The sequence below is a fragment of the Salvia splendens genome, chromosome 6 (assembly GCF_004379255.2).
Source record: "Salvia splendens isolate huo1 chromosome 6, SspV2, whole genome shotgun sequence".
Classification (NCBI taxonomy): Eukaryota; Viridiplantae; Streptophyta; class Magnoliopsida; order Lamiales; family Lamiaceae; genus Salvia; species Salvia splendens.
In genome coordinates this window covers 33,497,593-33,511,415 of record NC_056037.1, presented here as the reverse complement: position 1 = coordinate 33,511,415, position 13,823 = coordinate 33,497,593, and the positions used below count along the sequence as shown (strand labels likewise).

At 35.9% G+C, this 13,823-nt stretch overlaps 2 protein-coding genes across 6 annotated transcripts; one reads left to right on the top strand and one right to left on the bottom strand.

The window, feature by feature from the left end:
* Positions 1-4,935: 4,935 nt before the first annotated feature.
* Positions 4,936-8,439, top strand: LOC121810018 (agamous-like MADS-box protein AGL11). 3 transcript variants are annotated; one of them, XM_042210892.1, is made up of 9 exons: positions 4,939-5,089; positions 5,276-5,475; positions 6,992-7,070; positions 7,220-7,281; positions 7,377-7,476; positions 7,559-7,600; positions 7,751-7,792; positions 7,967-8,149; positions 8,243-8,439. In XM_042210892.1, exons 2-8 carry the CDS (start codon positions 5,285-5,287, stop codon positions 8,120-8,122), a joined length of 672 nt encoding a protein of 223 aa, XP_042066826.1. In that variant the 5' UTR covers positions 4,939-5,089; positions 5,276-5,284; the 3' UTR covers positions 8,123-8,149; positions 8,243-8,439. The 3 variants fall into 3 exon arrangements, with proteins under 3 accessions (XP_042066827.1, XP_042066826.1, XP_042066825.1); XM_042210891.1 differs by having other exon boundaries at positions 4,943-5,089; positions 7,967-8,118; XM_042210893.1 differs by lacking the exon at positions 7,751-7,792 and having other exon boundaries at positions 4,936-5,089; positions 7,967-8,118.
* An 18-nt stretch (positions 8,440-8,457) lies between these two features.
* Positions 8,458-10,933, bottom strand: LOC121810017 (immune-associated nucleotide-binding protein 9-like). Of its 3 annotated transcripts, XM_042210889.1 has the most exons (7): positions 10,843-10,916; positions 10,608-10,717; positions 9,907-10,164; positions 9,418-9,695; positions 9,165-9,329; positions 8,943-9,077; positions 8,458-8,838 (listed from the first exon to the last, which is right to left on the bottom strand). In XM_042210889.1, exons 3-7 carry the CDS (start codon positions 10,136-10,138, stop codon positions 8,626-8,628), a joined length of 1,023 nt encoding a protein of 340 aa, XP_042066823.1. In that variant the 5' UTR covers positions 10,139-10,164; positions 10,608-10,717; positions 10,843-10,916; the 3' UTR covers positions 8,458-8,625. The 3 variants fall into 3 exon arrangements, with proteins under 3 accessions (XP_042066823.1, XP_042066824.1, XP_042066822.1); XM_042210890.1 differs by lacking the exon at positions 10,608-10,717 and having other exon boundaries at positions 10,843-10,933; XM_042210888.1 differs by having other exon boundaries at positions 10,608-10,921.
* Positions 10,934-13,823: the final 2,890 nt, after the last annotated feature.

Below are 13,823 nucleotides of genomic sequence, written 5' to 3'. Positions count from 1 at the left end.
TGAGAATTATTAAGGGTGTAGATATCGGCCTGGATATGGTTGTAGTTTAAAAGATACGAATAATGCACCACATGTTAACTAGTAATGAATATTATTGACTATATAATGCTCAATATGTGAACCGCAATGCATACGAATAAGATGCGTCGTGTTTCGTTATTTGGCACACGGTTATTGTTTATCCTAAGGGTTTAATTAGTTGATGGGCTTGGGTTTAGTAGCGACGTCTAAAAACGGATACATATAATGCACGAAATGAGTATGCATAATGATATCTTCTGTCTGTATAATGCATAAAACGTTGGAGGACGTAATGAAGGACCTCGAGTATGCCTCATTCATTAAGGTTTTTGATGTGCCATGTTTAGATGTTTGGAACACGTTGCTTGTTTACCCCAAGGGTTTAATAAGCATAGGGGCTAGGGTATAGTACTTACATATATAAAGCACGTATTTTTGTAATTAAATTTTTTTACCAAATAAAGTTAAGAAAAAGGTGCACTGTTACATATAATGCACCAAATGAGTATGCATAATGATATCTACTGTCTGTATAATGCATAAAACGTTGGAGGAATTAATGATGGACCACGAGTATGCCTCAGTCATTTAGGTTTTTGATGTGTCGTGTTTAGATGTTTGGAACACGTTACTTGTTTACCCTAAGGGTTTAATAAGCATAGGGGCTAGGGTATAGTACTTACATATATAAATCACGTATTTTTGTAATTAAAATTTTTTGCCGAATAAAGTTATGAAATATGTGCACGGTTACATAAAATGCACCAACTGCAAGTGCATAATGAAATGTATTGTCTGTATAATGCATAATACGTTGGAGGAATTAATGATGGACCGCGAGTATGCTTCATTCATTTAGGTTTTGATGTGCCGTGTATAGATGTTTGGAACACGTTACTTGTTTACCCTAAGGGTTTAATAAGCATAGGGGCTAGGGTATAGTACTTACATATATAAATCACGTATTTTTGTAATTAAAATTTGTTACCGAATAAAGTTATGAAAAAAGGTGCACGGTTACATATAATGCACCAACTGAAAGTGCATAATGAAATTTATTGTCTGTATAATGCATAATACGTTGGAGGAATTAATGATGGACCGCGAGTATGCCTCATGAATTTAGTGTTTTTGATTTGCCGTGTTTAGATGTTTGGAACACGTTACTTGTTTACCCAATGGTTTAATAAGCATAGGGGCTAGGGTATAGTACTTATATATAAATCACGTATTTTTGTAATTAATTTTTTTTACCGAATAAAGTTATGAAAAAGGTGCACGGTTACATATAATGCACCAACTGAAAGTGCATAATGAAATTTATTGTCTGTGTAATGCATAAAACGTTGGAGGAATTAATGATGGACCGCGAGTATGCCTCATGAATTTAGTGTTTTCATGTGCCGTGTTTCGATGTTTGCCCACGTGTCTTGTTTATCCCAAGGGTTTAATAGGCCTAGGGGCTAGGGTATAGTACTTACACATTAATAACAATGATGTAAAATAGCGCGCGGTTGACCTATATATAAATCACGTATTTTTTAAATTTACATATTTTAGTAAACATAAGGTATAAATTATGTACCATAATGCATAGTCTATACTACAATATGCACATATGAACTGCTAATGCATTGTCTCAACATGAAAATGCACATGTGTTACACACAAAATGTATTAAACTATATAAATAATACAACGCATATAATGCGGATAATACTACAAAAAATGCAAGATTATAGTTCCACAATGCATTGCCCCCACAACATAATACAAAAAACTCATCCCGACTGAGCATATATTACAGACGATTACTCTTTCGTCCCTTAATCTGTTTCTGTTCACCTTCACCTGCGGACGTACTAGGGACACCCTTTGCCAACCTATCCCTCAACTTCTTAGCCAATGCAACTGGAATAATATCATCAACTGCATTGTCGATTTATGATCTTAGCCACTTCTCTGAAATTGACCAAACAAAGTAATCTATCATAACATTTTCAATAAAGCAGACTACATAATGCTTACAGATGTTTACATATTAATGCATATTTCATATGAATTAATGCATAACACAACCTCATAATGCATTAAATATTACTGATAATGCATTTTCTTAACATGAAAATGCACATGTGTTACACACATATTAAACTATATACATGATACCACTCATATAATGCAGACAATACTATAAAAAATGCACTATTACAGTTTCCCAATGCATTGCCCACACAACTTAATAAAAAAAGTTCATCCTGACTGAGCATATATTACAACACATCCAATACCATATCTAATGCATATTGTAGTAAACATACTGCATAAATTATGTTCCATAATGCATATTCTATACTACACAAAATGTATTAAACCATATAGATAATACAACGCATATAATGCAGCCAATACAACAAAAAAACACAATATTACAGTTCCATAATGCATAATGTACTGCATATAATGAAAACCACAAACTATATAATGCACTGCCTAAACCCAATAATGCACATATGTAAGTTGAAATTGAGTTGATCAAGCTATAGACACAATATCTCCCATAATGCATTTTATACTAGAGATAATGAAAATTAACAGATAAATAATGCATTGCCTAAACCAAATAAAGCACGTACATAATGCATAAATATAAATTTGCCTGAGTCTAGTGAGTTAAAGTCACAACAGCCTACATAATGCATCACATTCTGCACATCATGAAACTTACATATATACATAATGCAGTAATCAAACATGCAATTATCCTTCCACAAAATCGACATAATGCAAATATCATGTTACATACTGCTAATACCCTTTCACACAATCTACAAAAAAGATATTGACTTAAATCATCCGACGAAAATTTTACCTGCAGCCTCTGATACTTGAGAAAGCGGTCGTCCCCTCTTAGTCATTTTCGTTCTGGCTGAAACCAGAAAAACATATCATGAAGTCGCAATCGACGCCAATTTAACCGAAAAATCACTAAACATTAAGAGAAAACCAAAAACAAAAAAACAACGTTTTTCACTCATGTCTGCGCCTCGGCATATATAAAGTTGCGATTTTAACAATATGGGTCTGCAAAATCACGAAAAAAAGATGCCTACATCACTGTTGAAACATACCTATGAGAAAGGATTTGGCGTGTATGCATAGATGTTAACGCTGGTAGCTAATTTTGTCCGAAAATTTTGGTCCAATGCTGCTCAATCTTCAGTCTCGGCGATGGGGAGGGAGGGATCTAGGGTTTTTAGTAGTGGAGAGAGTGGATGGAATGGTTTGGGTGGTGTGCGTATTGAATGAGGAAAGAATAAGAGTAGATTGTTTTAAATCCCGTGAAAATCGCTGATACCAAAATCTGGCGGTTCATCTTCTGTCAAATATCTATATTACCCCTGTAATGCATATAGCCACCTTCTATAATGCAACACGGAATTAAATTCATAGAAACAATATGATCTGTCGATTCTCTAGATCTAAGGGTTTATATTAAGAAGGAAAAAGGATGTAAGAGGTGAAAAGGAGAATAAGGCTCCCCTATATATATATTTATTTATTTATTTTGTTTTAAATATGTATTTTTTGTTGTAGGATCCATCCCTAAATTTATAGAAAACCAGTATGACCACGAAACCTAAGTAACATATTAATTTGTGTTCAAAAATAACTTCTATTGGTCCCCAGTGAATTAATTTTACTATATATATGCAAAGCTCAATAATGTAAATAATTCTACTTACACTTTTTTGTGCGTCTCTATCATAACTTTTACAAATTGGTCTCTATTATAACTCTTACACAATGGAATGAATGGACCAAAACAACAAACATTAAATGGGAAATTAGTAGTTGGTGCTAGTTAATGAAATTATAGTTTACCTAAGTTTACATTCTTGAATATTGTTGAAGACTTAAAGCTATGATTTGGTTGTACACTTAGATATAAATTATAATCATATAGTATGAAAGATCGTTTCACATGTATGACAGATTTAAATAAGACAGTCGGAATAATATTAATATGTGAAAAACAAAAATAATATTTCAATACATAACTTATATTCTTAGTTGTGTTCTTTTGCCATTTTACAAACAACATAAATATTGGTAGCCCATTTTAGGAAAAACAATATATGTATATAATTGGTTGTCCTTGATTAGTTCATGTACGATTCATATCACACTTAATTAGTTCGTCGACGAGACGATGCATAATAATGGCATCACAAACCTCATTTAGTTTCACCGTGACACCCTCATGTATGAGACGACGCCTCACTCTTGTAAATCGGTCAAAACATCTTTGCTAGTAGTATTAAATTCCATAGTGGCCACCGATCGGCGCAACACATTTAAATTCTCGAAAACTATATACTAACACGATTTAGAGATATACTACTCCACAATTTAAACGTTTGTTTGTTTACTTTCACCGAATTTAGTCTAGAACATTTGCTTTTGCTTATATATTGTTTTTTGTTTTTGTTCTATATTTTGAACTGCTTCTATGTTGTTCACCTATCGCGGTCATGAACATTTCTTTTATACTCAATAAAAATACCTATTAACTCTATATACATGCATGCAATTCATTTTATGACTTTTTTGAATGGTTAAATAAACATAATTTTTTGAAGGTCATGTCACGGTGACTTGAATCTCAAACCTTTAGACCGAACATTAACCACTTTACCACTAAGCAAATAAATACACACATTTTATGATTTTTTTTTGTATGTAAAGTGAATAATGTAGGTGTCAATTTTTTTACTGGTCCACTAAGTAAAAGGAGATGAGGATTGCAGTTTTTGGTGAGAAGTGTGAGAGCACACCTGTTATAATCAAACCACCATGCAACATCACGCAAACCCTTAATTCTGGAAATATAGCATGTCGTTTTCTCCGCCAGCTCTTCTCTCTCTCTCTCTCTCTAAACACACACAGCTATGCAAATTTGCAAAAGCTAGGGATATAAACTGAAGCAAAACCATTAAAGAAGCCTGTGCACAATACAATTACAACTTCCAAGGCCGCCAACGCTTTTCCAAAACCGACAGCTCAGGTTTGCATATCTCATCAGTTTTTTTCAAAATTTAAAAAAAATGGAGCAAGAATTTTCCTTGACTGTTGTAGAATTATTTTTTGTCATGCAAAATTAGGGCACTGCACCAAATGCATTTTTTTTCTATCTCTCTCTTCAAATCTCTATATAGTGATGTTGTTTTTGCACGTTATTTAATTAATTTAGTGAATTGTGATGAAGAAAATGGGGAGAGGGAAGATCGAGATAAAGAGGATAGAGAACAACACGAATCGGCAGGTGACATTCTGCAAGAGGAGAAATGGTCTGCTGAAGAAAGCCTATGAACTGTCTGTGCTGTGTGATGCTGAGGTTGCCCTAATCTGCTTCTCTACTCGTGGCCGAGTCTACGAGTATGCCAACACCAAGTAATATTTCTTACCAAACCCCTAATTATATATTCTACTTCTTCTAAAATATAATGAAAATTTTCATTTCTTGATAGTTCATCAAATCTTTAAGGTTCAACATGTTTTGTACATGTAATAACAAAGAGTCTATTCCATATCCAAAATCTTGAGTTTTGAATTGTTTATGTTCTCACAGGCTTAATTTCTTTTTTTTTAATGAAATTTAGGGTTCTATCAGTTCCTCTCCTTTTTTTGGGATCAAGATAAGTGGTATATTTGCTAATTCTATATTTTTTTTAAAAAAGGAAATCTTCATTTCTTGGGTTCAGATCTTAAAGGTATGACATGTTTTGAGTGTGATAACAAAGAGTATGTTTCCATATCCAAAATCTTGAGTTTAGTTCCTTAATATTCTATTCTCACTGGCTTGATTTCGTTATTTTTATGAAATTTACGGTTCTATGTATCAGTTCCGATCCTCACCTTTTTGGGTGCAAGTTAAATGATGTACGTTGCTTTTCTATAAAATTAAAAAATAAAAATATTCATTTCTTGGGTTAAAATCTTAAAGCTATAACATGTTCTGTGTGTAATAACAAAGAGTTTATTCCATAACCAAAATCTTGAATCTTGCTTTATATTGTCATTAATTGGCTTAATTTCGCTTTTTAATGAAATTTAGGGTTCCTCACCTTTTCTGGGTCAAGCTTATTCTAAAAAAAGAGAGAGAGAAAATTGAAAACTTTCATTTCTTGGGTTCAAATCATAAAGGTATACTAACATGTTTTGTGTGTAATAACGAAGAGTCTTCCATATCAAAATCCTTGAGTTTAGTTGTTTAATTCTCTGTTCTTATTGGCTTGATTTCTTTTTTTAAGAAATTTAGCTCTATCAGTTCCTCACCTTTTTCTTGCACAAAATCTTGAAAAGATTAGGCATCATGTGACATTGAGCTTCTTAAAATAGGTAAGAGTTTGTCAGCAATTATTGTGGCCTCACCAAATTTTCAAGAACTAACACTAGCTACTCCTCATTTTCATGTAAAATTGATTTCTTTTTTTTACTATTACTATATCTTATACATGAGAAAAGAAATATTTTGGTGTACTAGTTGGAATATAATGTAAGAGAGAGAGATGAAAATTTTGTGCAATAATGATTTATCAAGTTTGCCTGTGGAAAAAAAAGAGTTGGATATAGAGAATCGAAGACCGAACAGATATTACCACAAATCTGTTGTCTGATATAACAGCAGTTCTGATTCTTTTACGTTTTTGGTCATCTTTATGTTTCCAACGTTTTCCTATTTTAGAATATTTATATTAACAATGCAAAACTTTTAATATACATGTCTCAGGTCTAGAATCATAATTATAATGTGTACTACTATTTAAATGATCATGTTTTTATCAACTTTAGAAGATTAGTTTCAGTACTATTAATTTTGATTCTTTTGTCCTAATATTTTTTTATTCATTATTAATTTGATTACTCTTTTTTTTAATATCACAAATTTACACACAAATTATTACAGCATCAGGTCTACTATAGAGAGGTATAAAAGGGCAACCTCTAGCTCAAGTTCATACACTACTCAAGAGATCAATACTCAGGTAAGTGATGATATATTACTATATTTATTGCATATTTCATAGTGTACTGTAAAATTTATAAAATCCTACTTGTATATTTTATGAAATGAAGCTCAGAATATGCATATATATATGTGCATGTGTATCTGATTTCTTGATCGATGATTTAGTTTTACCAGCAAGAATCCAAGAAACTGCGCCAGCAAATCCAGATGATCCAGAACTTCAACAGGTAATAATTCTATATGAGTGCATCACAATTATCAAGCAATTGTGATATTAATATTTATGAAATGAATTCCTGATTCTCTGAATACTCTTTTACAGCCATCTTACTGGTGATGGCTTAGCTTCTTTAAGTGTGAAGGAGATGAAGCAGCTCGAGACTAGGCTCGAGCGAGGCATTGCTAGGATAAGGGCGAAAAAAGTACGTAGCCACGACAACATGAAATACAATATACATATTCGTGTTTCATCTCGTATTGATTGATCTTGTTCTCTTTCAACAGCACGAGCTCATACTTAATGAAACTGAGAACTTGCAGAAAAGAGTAATTTTCTATCTCCCTACTTTTCTTGCTGAATATTAGTACACAAACATATCTTTCTTTTCATTTTTCTTTTTATTTTTTTTTCCTTTTGTTGGTTCAAAATAAAATCTCGACAACCTTGGTTTTATAGAACATGTCTTTGCTTAATAGGAAATTCAGCTGGAGCAGGAAAATGCCTGCCTCAGAGCAAAGGTAAAGCTAGCTAGCAAATAATCATGTACTAGCAACTAATTAAACTATAATGAATAGATTTTAAAAAGTGCTTCAATCATGGAAATTAAGTATTTTCATCAAAAAAAACAAAGTGTTGCTTTTGAATTTCCTAGTAGGAAACAGTTAAATATATTTTTAAATTGCAACATTCAGATAGCAGAAAATGAGAAGCTGCAGCAACTGAGTATGATGCCTGGTGGTCAAGACTACGAGATGCAGGCGTACCTTTCTGGAAATGTGCTCCAGCTGAATATGATGCAGGCAGCGGTGTACCCCATCATGGATAGGAAGGTTCTTCCTCTCGGGTAAGCCCCCTTCCCTTTCTAAATAAATCAGGTATATCTCCGACTAAAAGATTTTTAAGAGCTTTCTCATGACTACTTCCTATCTGTATAACCTAGCTTCTCTTCCCTTTTCTTGTTTGTGCAGGCAATAAACCTGCCGAGGAGATCTGTTTGTGTGTTTGATAATAGTGTGAACCGTGTTGCAGCACTATGGCTGTATAGTGTGTGCAGAGACATGAACTCCTTGCATTATAGTGTGTGTTCTGTTCTGTGTTTTATTTCCTGTCATGTTACTCAAACTTCTGATCTTTGAATCTTGCTGAATTCACTACTTATTAATAAGGGTTTCGAGCATCTAAATTATATGTGAACATAAAAGTATAGAATAGATATTGAATTCAAGAAAACACCAATTCAAGTACCTTTCCACACAAAAGAGTGTGAAAACGAGAGCTACTGATAACTTAAGGTTTATAAGAAGGTAGGTAAGTGAAAAGATTACACATTTCACCTATTAGTGTGCGGTGATCACAAAATGGCGCATCCGCTGCTCTGAGCTTGCTTTCGCAGCTCCTCGGTCTCCTTCTGAGCTCTCTCTAAGTGCTCTCTCAGCTTGCGTATCTCATGACTCGATTTCATCTGAGCTTCTTGCGCAATTTCTTCTGCCTTCAGCCGAGCATTTTGCTCCTCCGCCAGTTGTTGTTCAAGCCTATGTGTGGTCTCCTTGAGCTTGGACTCAACCTTCAAATACAGTTTATTCAACAACAAAAAATTGTGTCACTGCTTACTCTCACTCACATTCAATGGTAGGATCATAACATAATCTTACAGAATGAGAAAACTACCATCTCAGTTATTCGCTTCAGTTGCTCCTCGTAGGCCTCGTGGAACTGCTCCGTCAATTCAGAAATCTGTTGTTTGGTATATCCCTCTACAGAATTGACTATAGCAGTTTGATCGCGTAGCTTGTTTGCTCCTTTCTGTTGAAGATCGAATACAAGCATTAGTATCATAATGAACGTGTCGTGGAAGAATGCATCAATGAGCCAAGCAGCTAAAGCACCCACCTTCAGTTCAAGAAATACATCATCTGTGTAAGGTCTCCCACCATTTCTTTCGATAACCTTATCTACGAGCGACAGAAGTTGCTTTAGTTGATCATCTTTCTTGGCTGCCTCTTTTGTCTTGTTATCAAAGAGAACACACCTATTCCCGCACATTTTGAGAATTTCCTGCATCAAGATCAGAAACCATGAACCATGATAACACAAAACTTCTCAAGATCAGAAACCACGTAAGTTCATTTAATAAACGAATTACCCTCAAAGGCTCAGGGCAATCACGACCCAAGTAGTCATCGAGACTCTCCTCATTTTCTTCAAGGTCATCACCACCAGTGAAAACTACAACCATGTAATCACTAATCTTGCTGCCAAAGAATTTCCTCAAGCTCTCAACAGCAGCAGCTTCTTCTCTTGAAAAGCGAGACCTAACAGACAGGACGACAAGGAGAGCATGAATACCATCCTTCGCCATATTGATGCATTTAACAATCTCCTTGCCGATAAACTCAGGTTCAGCAGAAAAATCAAACAGTCCTGATAATTGTAAGTGGTTCCAGTTTAGACGCATCGAAGCAAACAAAGGAAGTGAAATATGAAAAATCTACAGATCTCATCTGTTATTTCCCAAAAATCTTCTCTCTGGAACAACATACACATCTATGGACATAAACACACATACATATATTTCAAAATTCACCAGAAAGGCTCGATGGAATGGAAACTTTTTTTTAGAAACACATTATACCTGGAGTGTCAATCACGTTAAGACTCTGGCCATCTTCGAGGACAGTCCTCTGTAGCTCACAAGTGCTTGTAACTCCAGCAGAGCTGGACATTGACTTGAACGCCCGTTTTCTAAGTATACTATTGCCTGTGGCACTCTTCCCATTGCCCGTTCGTCCAACTAAAACAACAGTTCTAACCTCCCTCGAAGGTGAAGTAAACTCCCAATCATCATCAACTGCACTCCCCCCCATCACACAAACTTCGACTGCAAAAAGGGCTATAAAACAAATGCATTAACTTTAATAAATAACCCTCAAACGCCGCAAATAAGATAGATAACTTTCATCACAGAATTCTTGTGCAATTTACAAGATCCAATCATAATAAAAAGAAAAAAAGCCTTAATTATGTACCAAATCCAACAGTAAAAGCCTCAATCATTAGGTCCTATAACTCACTAACCGGCATCAAAACTTGAAAAGGGCAAATTTTTTTAAAAAAAAAATCAATATTTGTTTAGTGAATTCATATTCTTTATAAACACATCCAATAAAAATCAAAACTTGAAAGCTTCTATTAATAGGTCATAGAACCCACCAACTGACATCAAACTTGAAAGGGGCAAAAATGCACAAAAAATCAATCTGTGTTGATGGAATCTATTTGACTATAAACACAACCACTAAAAAACTAAAAATGAAAAAAAAAGTAGAAACTTACCACAAATACAGTAGCACAAGCAAAGGGGAAACTTCAAATTACAGAAACGAACATCGATTGGGAAACATCATTAAAGACATAAGTTCAATCAAAGTTTTGAGAATTCAGAACTGCATAAGTGGAAATTGAAGGCACTTCGTCAAGAATCAAACTTTATTGGATGATCTTGACATGAAATAGAATCCACCCCACAATCATTACTGAAAGAGAAAAGCAATTGTTGGATATCATTTACTGATCAAGAAACTGGATGATCAGAGAACACCAAAAGTCGAGGGATATACGAAATGTTGGAGTTGGATATTTGATGCAATTAATATCTTACTACTAATATATAAGTAGCTGAAAAATTGATAATCTCTGTTTTCGTCTTTTAACTTGGACCCTTATTTCAGCCCTTGATTCATTGAGGATTAATCATGGCCGTCCTACGAGAGAGATCAAAAGGTGTGAATTTTTAGATTTTATCATAATTCTATATATTTATATTTTAAAGTGTATAAGTATCTTGTTTTGAGTACAATGACACTTTCTTTTTCCTTTGTTTTAGCCTTTTCTTTGGGTTGGAATTTGACTCAATCGACTTCAAATTTGATAGTATATGTGTACCACCATAAAACAAAAATAGGGATGTAAGAGCATCCGCAACGCGGTGCCGTCGCCGTTCCTATGCCGTTCCGGAGGAACGGTTTCGCGGCGGCACGCGTTGCAGCGTGCGTTCCGTCGCCATTCCGTGCCGCCACCGTTCCCATGCCGTGCCGCGTTTCGTTCCTCCGGAACGCGGAACGAAACGTTCCGCCACGCGCCGAGGCGACGTGGCGGACTCCCATTCGACGCGTGAAGCCCACTCGCTGCCCCGCGAGTGGGCTTCGTCCCGATGACGCAATAATTCATTTTTTTAAAAAAAAATTCGAATTTAATAAAAAAAAAAAAAAAAAATTTTATTAACGGTAATGAGACCGTTAATTTTATAGCCGTTTTTTTTTTTTAATTTATTTATTTACTCTATAAATACTCCTATTTCATACTCATTTCAATCACAAACACACATCTATTTCTCTCTATTTCCACCCCAATTTTCATCTCAAATCAACTCTATTTTCCTTCTCCCAAATTTAATCAAACTAATGGATCCTTATGAACAAATGCGTCAAATATTGGAACAATCACTTGAAGAAGATCGACGACGGGAGGCGGAAGAAGCCGCTCCGCCCCAACGTCGCTCCCGTACGTACATCCATCGTAACCGGGAGGAAGCCGCCGCAAGGTTAGTACGCGACTACTTCTGCGATAACCCGGTTTGGGGAGATACGTACTTCCGTCGCCGTTTCCGCATGGGGAAACCGTTATTTCTCCACATCGCGAATACTTTGGCAGCCCGGGAAGAGTTCTTCCAGGAAGGGTTCGACGCGGTCGGACGTCCCAGCCACACGACGCTGCAGAAATGTACTGCAGCAATCCGCCAGCTTGCGACTGGACAAACGGCCGACATGTTCGACGAATACCTCCACATCGGAGATAGCACTGGGCGAATGTGCTTGCTCAAATTCTGCAAAGGCATCCGGGCAGCCTTCACCGACGAATTTCTCCGGAGGCCAAGCACGGCCGATTGTCAGTTCCTTCTCGACCTTCACGAAACAGTGCACGGATTCCCAGGGATGCTCGGCAGCGTCGATTGCATGCACTGGCAATGGAAGAATTGCCCGGTGGCATGGAAGGGGTCCTACACGAGCGGCCACAAAGGTACCCACCCAACCGTTATACTCGAGGCTGTTGCCGACTACCGCCTTTGGATCTGGCACGCGTACTTCGGGGTCCCCGGGTCGAACAACGACGTAAACGTGCTCAACCAGTCCGACCTCTTGACCGAAGTTTTGGATGGTAAAGCGCCGGCCATCAACTTCGTCGCCAACAATCGGCTTTATAAAATGGGGTACTATCTCGCCGATGGCATCTACCCGAAGTGGCCTACCTTCGTGAAGACGTGCAGTGGGTCTGCGAACCCAAAGCAGGCTCTTTTTGCGCAGAAGCAGGAGGCTGCTCGCAAGGATGTGGAGAGGGCGTTCGGGGTTCTCCAAGCGCGCTTCAACATCATCAAAGCCCCGGCTCGTACGTGGTTCATGGAGAACATGGTCGACATCATGTATACGTGCATAATCTTGCACAACATGATTGTCCAAGACGAAGGACCCGAGGCGGGAAATTGGTTCGACCCCGAATCCCCCGGAAGCTCAACCGCAAGTAGTCCGCCTCGAAGTGGAGCGCATCCGTCTATACAAGAACGGTTATCTATTCGTGCAAGGACACGCGACTCTAGCGCCCACACCCAACTCCAACATGATCTAATTGAGCACATTTGGGCAAACTTTGGCGGATGAAATTATTAAAATTGTGTACTTTTATTTTTTATGATTTTAATTGTGTGCTTTTTATTTTTTTAAGTTTAAGTTGTAACTTTGTTTTAATGTTGTGTGTTTTTTAATAAAATGTGTTTGTTTTTTTAATTGAATTGAGTTGAAATTAAAAAAAAATGAAATTGAATGAATAGTAATTTAAGGAACGGTTAAGGAACGGTTAAGGAACGAGGGTTGCAGGTTCCGTTCCTTAGTTAAGGAATGGAGTAAAAAAGTACAGTGGGGCCCTCAAATAGTGGTTTAAGGAACGGTTTAGGAACGGTATAGGAACAGCGTTGTGGATGGCCTAAACGAACTTGTATTTATTTTTTATTTTGCACATGAATTAATTTTTTTTCGGTACTTTATCAAAATCGATTAACTTATTGTATCATAGTCCTCCATGTTTTTTGATGTATTACGATTTATTGAATAATTTCATGAAACAACAAAGAAATATTCTTTTATTGTTGGACTCGTGATGATTAAACTATCCGGTTCAAGAAAATATCTAATAAAACTATTTATAATAATTTGTTAGATAAATAAAGACATTAAATTAAATAAGTTAAAGTTAAATCAATATGAATACAAGGTTAACTAAAATACTTATGAGTCATTAAGACCATGTATGTCACATCTTAACAAAATACACAATTCATTAAATATTAAGTATGACAAAGACATCATCATAGAAAAATAAAATGATGAACTGCATAGCAAATAAAAAATATACTCATCAGTCTCATAATATAAGTCATATTTTGTGTGGGCACGTGTTTTAAGAGATGTAAATAATAGTGAATTGAAAAAATTAATGGAA